General features: G+C 40.2%; 1 protein-coding gene across 1 annotated transcript in view; it reads left to right on the top strand.

Moving 5' to 3' along the window:
- PPM1H (protein phosphatase, Mg2+/Mn2+ dependent 1H) overlaps positions 1 to 14,729 on the top strand; it is a 94,683-nt gene extending 79,954 nt beyond the window's left edge. The window contains exons 7-10 of the mRNA XM_063133944.1: positions 1,332 to 1,395; positions 5,845 to 5,952; positions 9,703 to 9,854; positions 14,021 to 14,729. Of these exons, the coding sequence (XP_062990014.1) occupies positions 1,332 to 1,395; positions 5,845 to 5,952; positions 9,703 to 9,854; positions 14,021 to 14,168 (472 nt within the window). The 3' untranslated portion in view covers positions 14,169 to 14,729. The remainder of the gene's footprint in view (positions 1 to 1,331; positions 1,396 to 5,844; positions 5,953 to 9,702; positions 9,855 to 14,020) is intronic.
- The last annotated feature ends 1,314 nt before the right edge of the window (positions 14,730 to 16,043 follow it).

Below are 16,043 nucleotides of genomic sequence, written 5' to 3' on the forward strand. Positions count from 1 at the left end.
GTTCTCCAAAAACAGCTAGTGCAGCCTTTCTCAATCTCCAGATGTGTCAGATTACAACTCCCATCATCCCCTAGCAGCTAGGTTCATCCTGTATGGAGGGCACCTGGCTGGAATTTTGTTTTTCAGCACAGCGACTCATGCACACTTAGCTGGTTGCAATAGCGCATCCTCCTAATCAGCCATTGTACCCATTTCTGCTTTCGTCTTTCTCACCAGCAGAATCCCTAACTCTTATCCATAAGTGTTGAAAGAAACAATCCTGGTGGTGGTGATGTGCAATAAATGCGGTGGACATGTGCTTACTCTTCTGTCAGGGTTGCTTCAAAGGTTAAAAACATTTCCCACGTGGAAAGCAATTCTGCATTGGAATTAGCATGCAGTAGACGACCAGTCTATATACACATAGTGGCCATGTTTATGGAGAACCTGTCATCAGGCGCAGCTTTCCAGGCCTCATACATGTGGCAAAATACATGCAGGTATGATCATCATATGGACCAATCCTTACACAGCTGTGCTGCTTGCTAATTCCTACGGTGAATTTCCTCTCAGGTAGAAATGCTGTAACAGTTAGGTAGGCTTTAGGTGTCTGGAAGAGGCGAACAGCCCTGGCAGTGAGAATTTCAGTCAAGTTTGAATGTCAAAGTCAAGATCAAGAGGGTGCAAAATAAACTGATTAAAGCTATATGTGTCCTGAAAGTTTCCTTGGTGTATTTAGCTTTGAAGGCTTTTTAAACAAAGTCTTTTGTTTTTTCCCTTTGCTTCCGTTATCCACCATGCTGTTTCTCACAGCCACCAATTAATAAGGTGATTCCATTCTTTTATGGAATTGTATTGCTATCTGCTAGTCGCTGTGGCCTACAACTTTCGTAATCAGGATTTTGTTCCAATTTACTTTTCTATGTGTTGTTAAAACAAAAGGGCAGAATTTGTTTGTAAAAATTCTAGTATGTTACATTGCTTAGTTTGGTAGATTTCTTTGTTGTTGTTGTTTTATTATTTTTAATAGTTTTAACACATTTTGTATATTGCCTGTGATTTGAAAATGAAGGACGTTATATATATTTTAAATCAAGAATAAAATGTTTTTTGCATTAAGTGTTCTTTCGTTCAAAAGGCACAATCCTATGTGGGGGAGGAGTCACAATGAAGAGGGGCGAAAAAACAGGAATATATTGCAGAGTTGGAGCATAGACAATCTCTCTCTCTCTCTCTCTCTCTCTCTCTCACACACACACACACACACACACACACAGAAACACACACACCTCTGCCACTGGGGGTTGACAATTGAGTCCAAGTTTTATAAAATGGTGTTTATCCTCCTGCAGGGCATACAAAACCATTGAAGACGATGACTTGAAGTTTCCCCTTATATACGGAGAAGGCAAGAAGGTGGGAATAAGTGTTTTGTCATTTCAAAGGAATATGGGGCCTTCATAGTGTTTACCGCTCAATTTTGCCCCAAGCTGTCCCATGTTTTCCTCCCTCTGTCTCTTTATTGTATTGTTCTGACAGCATGAAAGAGTTCTGTGTCTGTCGTAAATCAGTTTCTGTCTGTAAGGGGGGGGGGGTGCAGCCTTTTTCTTTTTCTTCTTTGCAGTAGGGGAGGCGAACAATGTCACCGTATTTACTAATGAATGTTCTTATTTCATCTGCTTAATTGTTTTGTTTCTGTTTCAAGCAATCAGAACAGAGAGAGAGATGATTTGAAGATATTTATTTGCTTGATTTGCAGACAGTTTGCTGCAGTTTCATTGTGAAATCCAACGTGAGCCAGTAAGCCAGGAAAAGTAAAAAAGGGCATAATGGTTTTAGTTTATTTGGAGCACAAGTTTCAGGGCACTCGGATCTTGGAGAAGAGATACATAGGAGGACCTATCGTATTCCTAGTGATTTTTTTTAATTTTTAGTTGCATCTACTGTTTCAGTTAATTCTTCAGGATAAAATTTCCTTTCGGGGGGGTGGGGGGCAGAGAGCCAGGAAGGCTGACATCTGTATGAAAGTAGCACCAAATGCACAGTTAGGATTGGCAGATCCTTAGCACTGCCTGCAGCAAACCTGATAGACGTGGCTTGAGCATCCGTAACAAGGCAGATTGCTGGCACTCACAGTTCCTTAGCAGCTCTTCCCCAATGGTTTGACTGCTTATTTGAATTTTTATAAAATAGCTTATCTTCAGAATTAATCTTGCTTGTGCAGGATTCAAACCTGCTGTGGCCCATCTGAGTATTTGGATGGTGTTTTTCAACATTATTTGCACACCTGCTACTTTTTCATTTATTTTTCTTTGTTTCATGGCCCTAGTGTGGGTTAATTCTCAGTGTATTTTAGAGCCGGTATTGGGAGTGTTTAGCATCCATGAAATGAATGAGGGACCTGCTTCAGAAGCAGCTCAAGAGTCCCATCCTCCAGCTGAGGGATCCTGAAAATATTGCAATGGTGATGCAGACTTTGGTGACGGATGCTTGACTGTACTACAAATGTTCTTGCTGACAGTTTTTTTGTAAAGGAGAATTGCTCCCTCCTTTCAGACAATTGTTTTACCAACATTTGGGGTATAATGGAAGAGAGAAGTGGGTATAGAAGGGGCCATTTTGCATAACTCGAGGGCGGTTAATAAGCCACAGTAACCACTCTGTGCATGCCAGTCATATGCCAGCCTGATTTACATAATTACACTTGCCGGGCACAGCTTCTCATATCGTCTGAACCCAGTGAGGGTGGCTTGTTGGGGTGGTTAACAAACCATCCAGAACCCATGGCCTGTTAACCACCCCTTGCTGGTTTTGGATGACATGAGAAGCCACAGCAGTGTTGCGACAATCCACTGTGATTTAAATAAATGACAGCGGGCTGTGGTGATTGTGTGAACCAGGTCACTATGTGTACTGTGTAGTTTTGTGGGTTTTTTAATAATGGGTGCGGAAACTCAGGCCTATGGGCCAAATCTAGACCACCTGGGGTCCCAATCTGGCCTTCCAGGGTTCCCCAGAAGACCCTTGCTCCTTCTCTATGTCCCGCTACTCCTCCCCCCAACCACAAATTATTGAATGGTATGTCAGCTTTGGCACCATTTTTGACCATTCTACAAGGCTGAAATACTGCTCTTGGTGACTGGCAGTAAGAGCTATAAGCTAAACTAGACTGATGTTTTGGACAAACTCTTTTTGCCCCGCCCACCATTGGAATCTGCCCCACGAGCCGGTGGTGTCACTAGGCTGGGTCTTGGGGCTGAGGTCCCATTCCCGTGACTGTTCCGAGATCAGCCAGTGTTGGGAGAGCAGCAAACAGCCGCAACATCAGCACATGGACTGGCATCGGCATGCTGGGGCATACCTGAGGTGATCCTGGGAAGGGGGAGAATGGTAGTTGTGTGCTTCACAACTGAAAGCCATACACATAGCCATCTCCAGGGGGGCCTCATAAGGCCATAGGCTAGAATGATCTCGCTGCACCACTACCAAGAGCTTCAAAATGGAATTTGGCCTTTGGTTTAAAACAATACGCGATGTAACAGACTCTTACACTAGGCCCGTTGTATAAACCTTTCTCAGGCCAAGCACCACCACTTGAAAACTTGAGGGAGGGTTAATTAAAACCTTTCCCCTAGCTATGAGGGAAACAAGTTTAATTCAGGATCCGCTCTAAATATACTGTGGGTATAATCTTTTGTGGGTGTTTAATAACTGTAAGGCAGGTAAATAATGCCAAGCTGACATGTGGTATTTGGTAGCTAACAAAATAATAAAAGTAAGTTTATTGTTATTTAAACGCTTTAAATAAAAATATAATACTTTCAATCCTGCCTATTCTAAACTCTCCACACACCAACCACCTCACTCTCTTTACACTAATCCTAAATCCCTAGAATCCAAACTCTTCTTACTCTACAAATAAACAACTCCCCTCACACGCACTCAAACTCACGCTCAGACCCATCATAAACTCCCAACACTCTCCTTATATACTCCTTCCTCCCCACCTATTACATCATAAACCACACCCACTCAGTTCTAACATTCCATACTTACCAGACATACTAATCTAGACATACACAAGACAATCAGTTATGGGGTAACGCCACAGGCACCTTTTTACCCTGTTATCCACCGAGCATCATGACTTTTGGAACCAACAAACTCCAGCTTAGACATTGCTTTGGGACGTCATGTTATGCTACAATACATAAATTATAGGCACTTGGCAAGCAGGCAGGCAATCTCCTAAAAATTCTAATTGTAGCCTTCCCATTCTTTTTTGGTATTTGGGCCCCACCCCTGCAAGGTGGCCCCTCAGCGCTTCTTTGAAATTGAATTTGTCCCTCGAGCTGAAAGTTGTTCAGTGACCCTGATTCATATTTTCAACATGTGATCAAAGCAGCCATTTACACGGATGTGTGTAATCATTGTAGATAGTTTTCACATGACCAGTCATGTGCATCATTCCCTCTGATTGCCTTATAATAAGGCTCTGACCCACAGCATGATGTCTATTGCTCACATGTACTGTAACTGTTGCTCATATGTAACTGTGTATTCCAAGGTCTGGAATAAAATCTGTCTTGGATGTTGCACTCCTGAAGAGTCAGGTTTGCAACTTTGCCTTTTATCAGCTTTGACTGGTATGCCAGTTGCACTTTTCTTGGATAAGGCAGACCTGGGCACAGTTGTTTATGCTTTCATAGCTTCTATACTGGACTAAATAAGCACCATGCAGTTTGTTCTGCACTGGATACCTATTTGTTGTTACACCCAACTGAAGGTGTTGGTTCTTGCCTTTAATATCATTAACAGCTTGGGGCATGGGTACCTGAAGGACTGCCTTCTCTAGTATCCTTCTCTCCCTAGTATGCAGTTTGGCATCTTAGGCTCTGCTCTAGACTCTTTCACTGGCTGAGGTCAATGGGTATTTTAAGGAGCAGGGCCTTTTCAGTTGTGGCAACAACATGTGGAATGTCCTCCCTGGGGAGGACTGGCTAGTCCCAATACTGAACAGTTCTACATGCCAAGTTAAGGTCTTGTTTCTTTGGTATGAGATGAGGGTTGATTGGGTTTTTATTTATTTATTTTCTCTTCTGCTTTTTGTGTTGGGGTTGTTACCCCCTTTTTGCTCTGTTGTTGCTTTAGGGTTACTCTTTTATGTTGCTATTTCCCTGACTGTTTCTTATTTGTAATTATAATTTGCTCCAGTTTCTTCTGAAGAAGGGTGGGGTTCACTTTTTGGTAATAAGCAAGTATAGAAAATAGTGTTTGTCTCCCCTGAGCAGCTGTCTCAGGACAAGGAAGGTGCCTCTGCCTGATATTCGGGGATCTCACTATCCCCCCTCTGCTCCCTGCAGTATAGCCCACCCCTGACATTCAGCATGTAGCATTTGGGGAGAATTCTGTGTTTAGTTTTGATTATGTTCTTTTTGGCTTAGTGATTTGAGCTGTTCTGGGTGTCTTTGAGCATGGTTTATTGGTACTGTTGCTGGTAAGGGCATTCACAAAGACCCCTGTCTCTCAGAACAGCCCTCCTTCTGGTATTGGAGGCAATGAGCCTGTACAGATGACACATTAAGCCATGGTGGTTAAACATTTTGAGCTAAACATTATGGCTTAGCATGTTGTTTGACCCATTCATGGGTCAACCATGGTTTAAACATGCTCACCAACCATTTGCTGCAAAAGGGTTAGTGGCCTAACCATGGCTTAGTGTGTTGTCTGAACAGGCCCAGTATGTCACTGAGTACTAGTTGCTGGGGAACACAAGTGAAAGACAGCTACTGTTTGTGGGCTTTCCATAGGCAATTATCTGGCCATGTGTTCTTATGTTCTGATTGAATATCTTATTGTCCCCAGGCTCGTGTCATGGCAACTATTGGGGTTACAAGAGGACTTGGAGACCACGACCTGAAGGTGCATGACTCAAACATCTACATCAAGCCTTTTTTGTCCTCATCACCAGAGGTAGAACATTTTCATCTATATTATGCGGTCAAGATGAGGGAACTAAACTAAGTGGGGTTTTTTAATCCCTGCAAAATATCTGCGTTTTGATCTGTGCATGGGGAAGGTTTTAGGAAGCATCCATGTGAGAAATCGCTGCTATGCTGGCTTGCATGAGAAATGCAGTCATGGCTTAAGGAAGAGATGGTCAAACCTCACTCTTCTGACAGCACAATCTTATGCATGTTCATTTGGTGGCACAGTGACACAGGGAATGAGTTTAGGATTGCAGCCCAAGACTGCTTAGAGCAGCCTTCCCCAAGCTGGTGCCTTCCAGATGTTTGGGACTTCAACTCCCATGAGACCCAGTCAACAGTGCTCATAGTCAGGAATTCTGGGATTTGTGGTCCAAAACATCTGGAATGCACCACCTTGGGGAAGGCTGGTTTAGAGAATGTAAATTAAATTGATGGCCACCTAGAAGTATTTAGAAAGTTCATAAAATATTTGACAAAACATTAGTATGAAAGATATAGAAGCAGAAAGTAGACAGTTGGCATTGGAAATTGGCTACAGGGCAGGAATTGAAGAGGAGGAGTTTGATGTTTTTAAAATGCATTCCTAAAAGGGGGCTAATTGTTAAGCACTGCAGATAATAGCACTGAAGACTAGATTTGTGGTTTTTTTAAAAAAAATCCATATAAATCACTTGGATTATAGTGAAAGACATTTCCATGTTTGTTAGTGAAGCTGAGTTGGATAATGCTTCACATAAAGAGGAACGATGCTATTAATAGGGGATTTGTTTTATTGAAGTAGCTTTGTTGATCAATTGTAAAGTAGCCAGTGCAGGGCGTTGCTTACGCTGACTATTTCTCTTTAATCCCATGGAGAGGAATAGGGTACTCCAAAAGATTCACACGTCATGGTTTCAGCTTTGTGTAGGTGTCAGGATATATTTTCTGGCTCATTTAGTGCATGCTCACATGGAACTCTAAACTAAGTTAGCTGCTGTTACCCCATTTCAAGCCATCTCTTCCATATCATATAGAATCACTTCTTAGAAAGAGTGGCCACCCAGAAGAACTGCAAGGATGTGAGAGTGATAATGGCAATCTTTTGTGTAGTAATATCAGCATTTCTGTCCAGATGCAGCTTTAAAGGAGACAAGAGGCATGCAGGTCTTAGGGTGTATCAAGATAGCAACTGTTGGTGCTTCTGGTTGGGTGCTGCACAATACAGCCAAGAATGCAGTGGATGTTCTGAGAAAAGGCAGGTGCTTTGAAACACCCTGACACACACTATAGGAAGCTAGTCATGGAAGACATAAGAACATAAAATCTAACCTATGGCAGGACTAGTGATCTCTGGGAGCTGGCAGCGAATCAGCACAAAGGGAAAAGGGAGAAGAGGTCCTGATCTCCTGAAATAGTACTCTCTTAAATATGAGCTGGATCAAATGAAGCCTTAATGTTTGAATGTTTGTTGCAACAAGTTGGTTGTGGTTTTCTGTCCCTGATGCAGTGCTAGGAGACCAGAAACATGCCACAAACCCAAGTGGTTCTCTCCCTCTCCCCATCGTGTCCACAGTGGGCCTGTGTAAGGCAGCTTTACGTGTGGCTCTGTAGGGGCATTATTACATTTTCTGACTCTTCCCAAGTAAAGTGCTTGCCTATTAATTAATACAGCAGATACTTTCAATGACTTACCTTCAGTCATTCCACGTGCACTGTGTACTACACCTATTTGTTGCCATCTTCCTATGCCGCAGATTCAGCCTACGCAGATGGTCTCCATGCCCCATGATGATTTCATGGCCTCTAAATTCAGTAGGCCTTAGGGCAACAGGGAAATGACTGACTTGTTGACTCCGCACTTTCATGGATAAAACTGAAGCTTTTAACATATTGGCCATATTTCCTATGAAACTTTGAAAGGTGACAATACCCCTAAGTCCACTCAGATGTGTTTCTCAAGATGTTCAGATTAATTTCACCATGAGCTTTTGTTAACTTACTTCACTATCCCAAATCCATATGCTTTTTTTTTTAAAAAAGAAAAAGTTGTCTAGCCACACAACCTTACTCTGTACAGCACCATGTACATTGATGGTGCTATATAAATAAATAAATTAATAATAATAATAATAATAATAATAATAATGATAATGATTTTGTTTTAGCTAGACAGGACTACATGGCTATAAATAGGCTGAACACTGCCATAGTATCAGTAGGATGTCCTGATACTTCAGTAGGCAGGAGATGCAGCCCATAAAGCAGGGATTGGAAATCTGTGGCTCTCTAAGTGTTGTTGAACTTCCACTCTCAGCATCCCTAGCCATGGGCCATGCTGGTTGGGGTTGATGGGAGTGGGAATCCAGTAACATCTGGAGGGCCACAGGTTCTCCACTGCTGCCATAAAGCATATACTGATTGCTGTTTGAAAGGGATGTCTTGAATTCAGCTTCTTCGCTTTGGAGAATGACGTGTATAGATTTAGTGTGTAGCATTTATAGTTTTCTGGTGTTGCAATGTTTTGTTGGTATTTAACTCCAGAAGATGTGAGTTGTGTCTCTCAGCAGTGAGCCATCTTTTTGGTTCTATTTTTGACACATTTAATGAGCAATGGACAATGAAGTGCGTGTGTCTGGCTCATCATCATCTAAGTCTTAATCACATCTCCCATCTTAGTAAATGAAATTAAAGTGACACTTTCTTCTTTATAAATCCAGTTTTCTCCTTTGGTTAACTACATTAAGAGGTCTACGTATTCTGTGTGCCTTCTCTATCCCTGGATTTCTAAGGTGAACACAACACAATGAGAGGATAAACAGCTCTCTTCTAGCAAGGCCAAGTGTGTTTCCCAACACATCAGTGGAGCATTGACCCTGTCAGCTATAAGGATAGCACAGCATTACTGGCCAGGTGCACAGTTTCCAAATCCTAGTCCAGATAATAATTTCCTCTTGTCTGCTGTGACAAGGTTACTTCACTTCTTTGAAAATACAGTTATGGCTGGAGTAATTAAAGTGCTCGGTTAGTGGTTCAGAAGGACTCCTGAAGGTTTTGTTTTTGGAATTCAAGGAGCCAGGTGGTTTGACAATGGGGAGTGCAATGCAGGCAACTCGAAGACTGTGTCTAACAGAAGACACACTTAGAAAAGCATAAAATGCCCTTTTTCTTCACGTTGGTTCAATAAAATCTGGCAAACCCAGCCAAGGAGTATGTTATAGATGCTGCATTCAACGAGATGTCAGAGACCATTTTTCTTGTAAGCCATATATCTGCATATAAGACTATGAGAAATACTCTGGTAGATGAGAACCTTTTCAGTTAGATCCTGTTCTCTCAAAGCACCTAAGAATATTTTAAACTTTGCATAGAGAGGCAGACTGGCCAGTCAGGCCCCGGGGGTTGGGGGGAGGATAGCTTCATTTGATTGGTTAGTGATGATCCCTCCACTGCATTTGTTTCAAAGGAAGGAACCTAGTGAGAAGTTTCTACTAGAAACTAAAATGGACTGGAATTGTCTGTAATGGCATTCCTGCCTAATATATTTGCAGGCTGAATATTATTTTAGCAGATTCCAGCCTCAGAATCCTTCCAAAGGGTAGAACTTCCAGGCAGGCTAGGACTGTGGGAGGGCATTATGTGATATTGCTTGCTTGGAGAGTTAAGTGGCTTTTCTACTTGCAAAAATACACAATGTCCATTCAGTTAAATACCTTGTTTCCCCTGTCATCCTCTTTGATCTTTGCTTTGCCTTCAGGTGACTGTGTATGATCTTCTCCAGTATGAGCATGGGTCGGATGATGTGTTGATCTTAGCTACAGATGGACTCTGGGATGTACTATTAAATGAAGAAGTGGCAGAAGCTGTCACTAACTTCCTGCCAAACTGTGACCCTGATGATCCCCACAGGTTTGTAATCTCTCATGTTTAGCAAGGACGTCCCCTGAGGATATCATGAAGATGCACTGTCTTTTTTCAGAGTTTGTTTAGCTTCAATGTGATATGGCTGCCTCATAGGGAACAGGCATTTGCTTCTAAGCAGTACTAGTGCTAAGTCTTCTGGCACCAGATCCTATTGCCAGCAGGGTTTAGGATCAAGCTCTGAATGGTTTGTAACTATCTTTGGCAAATTTATGTAAAAGGAGGATGAGGAAATGAACAAGGTGCCTCTGATGCTGTTTTTTAAAGCCATTTTGAAGTGGACCCAAATAGCTTATCCTGATGCACTTGCAAAATATGAAATTGAAATAGCATTTCATTACAAGCATTGCCAGGTAAATAGATAAGTTAGCAAGAAGGTGGAACGTATCACCTAATCTCTGCTAATGTGACGAGGTGACATAAATGAAAGAGTCTGGGCTCTAGACCTTAGTTCAGCTTATTACTCTGTCTGACCTTGTGAAAATCTTTGTGAATGAACTTTTTTGGGTGATGCAAGGCACTTTTTGTTTCTGGAGACAAATCAGGAGTAGAAACATATGTGTATATAATGGATCACCTAGAGCCTTCATGGATATTCCTTATAGCTGTTTGATCCTGTCTTTTTGACTTATTGAAAAGGTCTTTCCCTTCCATTTTGTAGTGAAGGGGAGGTGAATACCAGTGTTTTTTTAAAGGGCAATTGAACAAATTATTCATTTCCTTGACTAGAAATTTTTAAGATGAGCTTCTGTGAGGTATAGATGAATTTAGGAAATCTAGCTGTTTCTTGGAGCTCTTATTTTATGCATCCTTGGGAGTAAGTCCCATTGAACCCAGTGGGATTTGTATTTGAATAAAACATACATAGCATTGGGTTACAGGTGATCCACCTCTGTGATTCTCAACCACCTTTTCACATATTATGAAGACAACTAGCAGGATATGACATTTGTTCATTAAAGATGAGTGTCATAACAAGGGTACGCATAACATCTATATTACATGGCCTGAATTATCGAGCTCTACGGGTCCTTCTTCTAAAGAAATTACTCCATGGTTAAGTCCCTGGCTAGGTTTTTTTAATGGCTCCAATATGTGTTTGACTTCCCCATCATTACATGAATGACAAGTGTTATTAAAGAGGAAGTGGTATCTTAAGTGAGTAAATAATCCATAAGTACAAATCTTAAATAGATACATTGGCATTTGAAGATGTTGTTGTTCACTAAATACGCACATTACACTGCAAACTTTTTTTAAATTCCTAATGTACTATGTATAATAGAACAGTCATCTTTTGTGGAAATGTAAGGCATTCATGTCCTGAACAGTATTTTGACTAAACAAGTAAACAAATTGTGCATGTTCATTTATCATCTGATAACTTACAATGTTATGCACATTTTATGCATGTTCATTAAGGATTTACTCCCTAGTAAGTGTGCATAGGATTACAGTCTTAAGGTACTTAGAACTGTCCAGAGCTCAAACCAGTGGAAGCAAAGGCAAGGAAATAATGGGCTGTGAGGAACACATGTAGATAGTTTTCTTTCACAGGGAACCATCAGGACAGGACAGGCATCAGATTGTATACAGACATGCTATAGACAGGATAAATATTTGGATATGAGAAATATTTTTACATCTTTCCAGCTATAAACTAATGTCATTTGTTTACTTGGATTTTGATACTGAACTGGGACATTGCTTTTATTTGACCTTAAAATAATTCACCTAAAAACATGGCAACCTAATTTTTAAATTAGTTGTTTCCCAATATAATGACTGTATGTATATGTATACATACATAGCCTATACGTGGAAGAAGGAATTTGATGGTGCATCTCAAATCATAAAATTACTTGATGACCTACTGCATATATCAACAAGCAATTGGAAAGAATACCAACAAATACATTAAAATATATATTTTCTCTGAAGGCAAAATGTAAGCTTAATTTTCCTTGCTTCATTTCCGATCTGTATCATGCTAGCAGTGGATCTTAAAGATACACTAAAATAAAAATAAAAATTTCTTTGTAGGGCAACTGAGATATGTGACTCATAGGGAGTAGAAGAAAACCTGAGATACAATTACCCTTATCCCACTAATACATCAGATACAATCAGCACGTGGCCTGCTGTATCTTTCATTTTTCCCATATCCCTATCCCTGCTTGAATCTGAAATATAGATTTATAGTAAAGTTAGCAGTTTCTTATTCTGGGTTGTAGATGAAAGAAGCAGTTCAGACGGCCTGCCAGGAGTGCGTTTTGTTGTCTTTGCAGTACTCACACTGATCAATATTAGAAGCTTCAGCAGGAGCAAAAGTGTATTCTGAAAAGCTCTATTCCAATTAGGTGCTTCATTAGGAAGAACTAGTTGCTTGAAAGCTACTTCAGCAATTTTGTAAAGTTGCCCTGACAGTTACACCCTAAATTTGCTACATTAGTGAATAAAGCACTCAGCGATGCACCGCTGCTGCTATTGATCTCCAGGTTCCTTAAATGCCCCATACTCATCTGTTGCCAAGGAGCAACGTCCCTCTTATTCTAGCTACTTATATGTTCAATATGATCCATTTTCTGTTGCCATTGCCTGCTTCCTTTCCTTAACTTTAGCATGATTTTTTCTGTAGTATCCGTATTCTGTTCTGATGTCTTTATAATTTCAAAACAACCTACACTGAATTCTTATCTATCATTCTTGTTGAAAAACAAAAACCATAAGTGATCTCCTCTTTAAAGAATTCAAAGATAACAAGATTTCATGTTGAAGTTCAGCAATTCCATCCTGTTGCACCATAAGATCTTTACATACTGTAGATCTCAGTGCCTAAAGATTTTACAGTATGTCTAAGGGCGCAATCCTATGCATGTTTAGCCAGAAAAAAGCCCTACCACTCCCAGAAGGAATGCTGGGAGTAGTATGACTTTTTTCTGTATAAACATGCCTAAGATTGCACCCTCAAAGTATTTCTATTGGTTTAATTGTCTGTTGACCCACATACATTATCTTTTGGTCTCCTGTTAGCAAATGCACATTTCTGCCCGATCTCTCCCAGCTCCTGACTGAACAGGACAGAATACACAGGGACTGCTGCCAGCAGACAATAAAAAACTTGCCTACATAGCAAGCATATGGGTACACTTCCACATAGACGTGCACACACAAAGTCATCAATATACTAATGACAAACATCTTTCTCCTTTGTGTTAGAGTCCACATGTTTTCTCTAATGGGGCAAACAGAAGGGTTGAGAGGATGATTTACCTTAGGAAAATGGCATGGGGCAGGGAGGTTAACTCCCCTTTCTCCCAGGATTGTGGTCTTGATGTAATTCCGGTCTCCCTGCTGCTGCTACTTTTTGTTTGTTTTAAGTGACAGGAGATCTGTTCACAGATCTCTAACATCTCATTAGTTTGGCCCTTCAACTCTTGAATATGTCGTTTTACTTATGAACACGGAAAGCTGCCTTATACCAAATTAGATCATCGGTCTATATTCTTCAAGTATTGTCCAGCTGTTCTTCTGGTTTCTGGCAGGAGTCTTTTTCCACCCTGCTTGGACATGCCAGGGATTCAGTCTGGGGCCATTTCCATGCAAATCATGTGCTCCTCTACTGAGCTATTCTTATTAAATTTCTTGGCCTTGGTTGGGAACCATGAATGAGCTAGCTGCATCTGAACCTTGATAAAATAAAGTTATGATGGCTGATATGCCCTGGGACCTTAGGAGAAGGAATGGTTCAGACTCACTTTACAGTTTATAGTTTTTGATTTACAGTTTTTGACAACTACTGTCCTCACTATTGTGCATGAATCTTGTGGTGGTGCCTACCGTACTTTTTAACAACTCTGTTTGGCATGAACACTGTTACCCCTCCTTTTTTTTTTTTAAAAAAAAAAAATCAAACTAAGAGCTGGTTCACATTGCTAAATTCTTCCACATGATCTAGTATGTTACTGTGAAATGGCCTCCACAAGCAAAGGGCTGGCAGTTTTCTCCGTTTGAGTAATCCATGAAATGGGACCACAACACCTGAGTTGTAGTTTTAACAGATGGTATTTGGAATGCTCCTCCTGCCTAGCAAGTAATAAAGCTGTACTTTTGTACCACAACTGTAATCTCTGGCTGATTTTCTTTACTTACAGGTACACGTTAGCAGCTCAGGATTTGGTAATGCGCGCCAGAGGAGTGCTGAAGGACAGAGGCTGGAGGATATCCAATGACAGACTGGGCTCAGGAGATGACATTTCTGTCTATGTTATTCCTTTAATACATGGAAACAAACTCTTGTAAAACAAGCACCAAACTGGTAATAGGGAAGGTGTGCTTTTTAGTAAGGAGCACTGGAAAAGACAGGCTATCAGGAAATGAGAACAGTGTTTCTAACCAGTATATTCTATTCTAAGGTTGGTTGGACTGGCTATTTCTACCTGAATTGTACATGATTTAAAGGTATCTCTTAGAAGTTACAGCTTCCCTATGTTTACAGTTTTGGTGCATATCAGGACCAGGACTTTAATGCTGCTAGTGTATTAGTGATTTCTTTTTATTGTCCCTCCTGGTGAGGATCCTATTGTAATCTGATAGAAGAATTTATCTTTCCCAGTTTAATGTAGCCTGAAATGCCACTTGAGATGGGACTTGGGAAAACCAACTGGTAATGCAGCCATTATCCCCCTCCCACCCAAGTCTCAGTATCAGCTGACTTTACTTTGGAACAATTTTAATTTATAAGGTATTAAGGTGAACAAAACCTGATATGACATTTAGTTGTTTGTTCTAAAGCTGTTAATGTTACTCAGTGGGAAACTTCTAAAAGGTTTTATTTATATACATGAATTCAAGCTTTTTGCTCTTTTATCATAAAAATCTGGGAACTTCACAGGTCCTTTGTATGTTTTGGCAGTGAAGCCAATTTTTTCACTGGATTCGGTCCATCACCTGTAAGTAAAGTTGCCTAAGAGAAAAGGGGAACATTGGATGGGAAATGTATCCTTGTATTATATTTTGTCAAGGTAGGGGTGTGTGTGTGTGTGTGTGTAACTATGGTGTAGTAGACTGGGAGAATTCTTACTTTAGAAAGATTTTCCTGGAAATCAAAATTTCTTTGGCACCAGACATTTTCATTCATTGAATGCTTCTGTTTCTTCTACATATATCCTGTTGAAAGGATTGTTAGATAAGAACTGTTTAATTTGTTGTTCTTGATAAATTTTTGTCTTTTGAATTTGTTCTTTAATTATCTAACAGTTGTGTGTTTCAGAGCTCTCCTCCAGAACAATAGTGCTTCATCATTCAGAATTAATTCCTTTTACTGCTTCTGTGGTATTTTCTTGGCAGGTAGCAGTATTTCCAGAGAGTAGAGAAAGGGCCGTTGCAGAAAGACAAGTTCCATTGGCTTGTTTGCTATTCTGAACCTATCTCTCTCTCTCTCTGTATATTAACATAGAGTAGATTGCAGCAAACATTCCAGTAAGAAATTTATTCAAGCAAGGTATTTACATTTACTTGTACATTTGTATAGGTCACCTCTTCTAGGGTGGGATTTAGTAGTCTTTTTTTCCTTCCCAAATGGCCGCTGTTTGATTGGTGAGTTTGGTTCCTCAGGTACTACTGCCCTAGCCAAGAATTATACACTTGTTTGTTAATAATAATTTGAAAAGTAGTAGTAGTAGTAGTAGATTTCGCTTAGCTGAGTGAAAATGAGCTGATGGAAATCATGGATGACTGATGAGGTATCTCAAAAGTGTTACATTTTTTCCCAAAAGGGAAGCTGCCAATATAACAAGAGAATGGTACTACATGTTCTCATAAATCTTCTATGTGGTGTGTTTTTTTACATTTCATTCCATTTAAATAAATTAGCATGAATATAAACAATACATTGTATATTTCTAATGGAGCAGGCATTTCATTTAATGGAGCAGGCATTTCATTTTCACCATTACACTAAATTTTGCATACCACCTTTGCATTAGGTTCAATGACATCTTTCAACACGATGCTGTTGCAGTAAGATTCAATCTGAAATTGAACAACTCAATAGATAATTATTAGCCTCTGATATGAAGTAAATCTGTGTGCAATAACATTTTTTTTCTGACACCAGATATCATGAAATCTAAAATTTCAAAAATAAGCAATGTTTCCTAGTCCATTTTTTTAAAA

Source organism: Elgaria multicarinata, chromosome 9 (genome assembly GCF_023053635.1).
Source record: "Elgaria multicarinata webbii isolate HBS135686 ecotype San Diego chromosome 9, rElgMul1.1.pri, whole genome shotgun sequence".
In the NCBI taxonomy this organism is placed as follows: domain Eukaryota; kingdom Metazoa; phylum Chordata; class Lepidosauria; order Squamata; family Anguidae; genus Elgaria; species Elgaria multicarinata.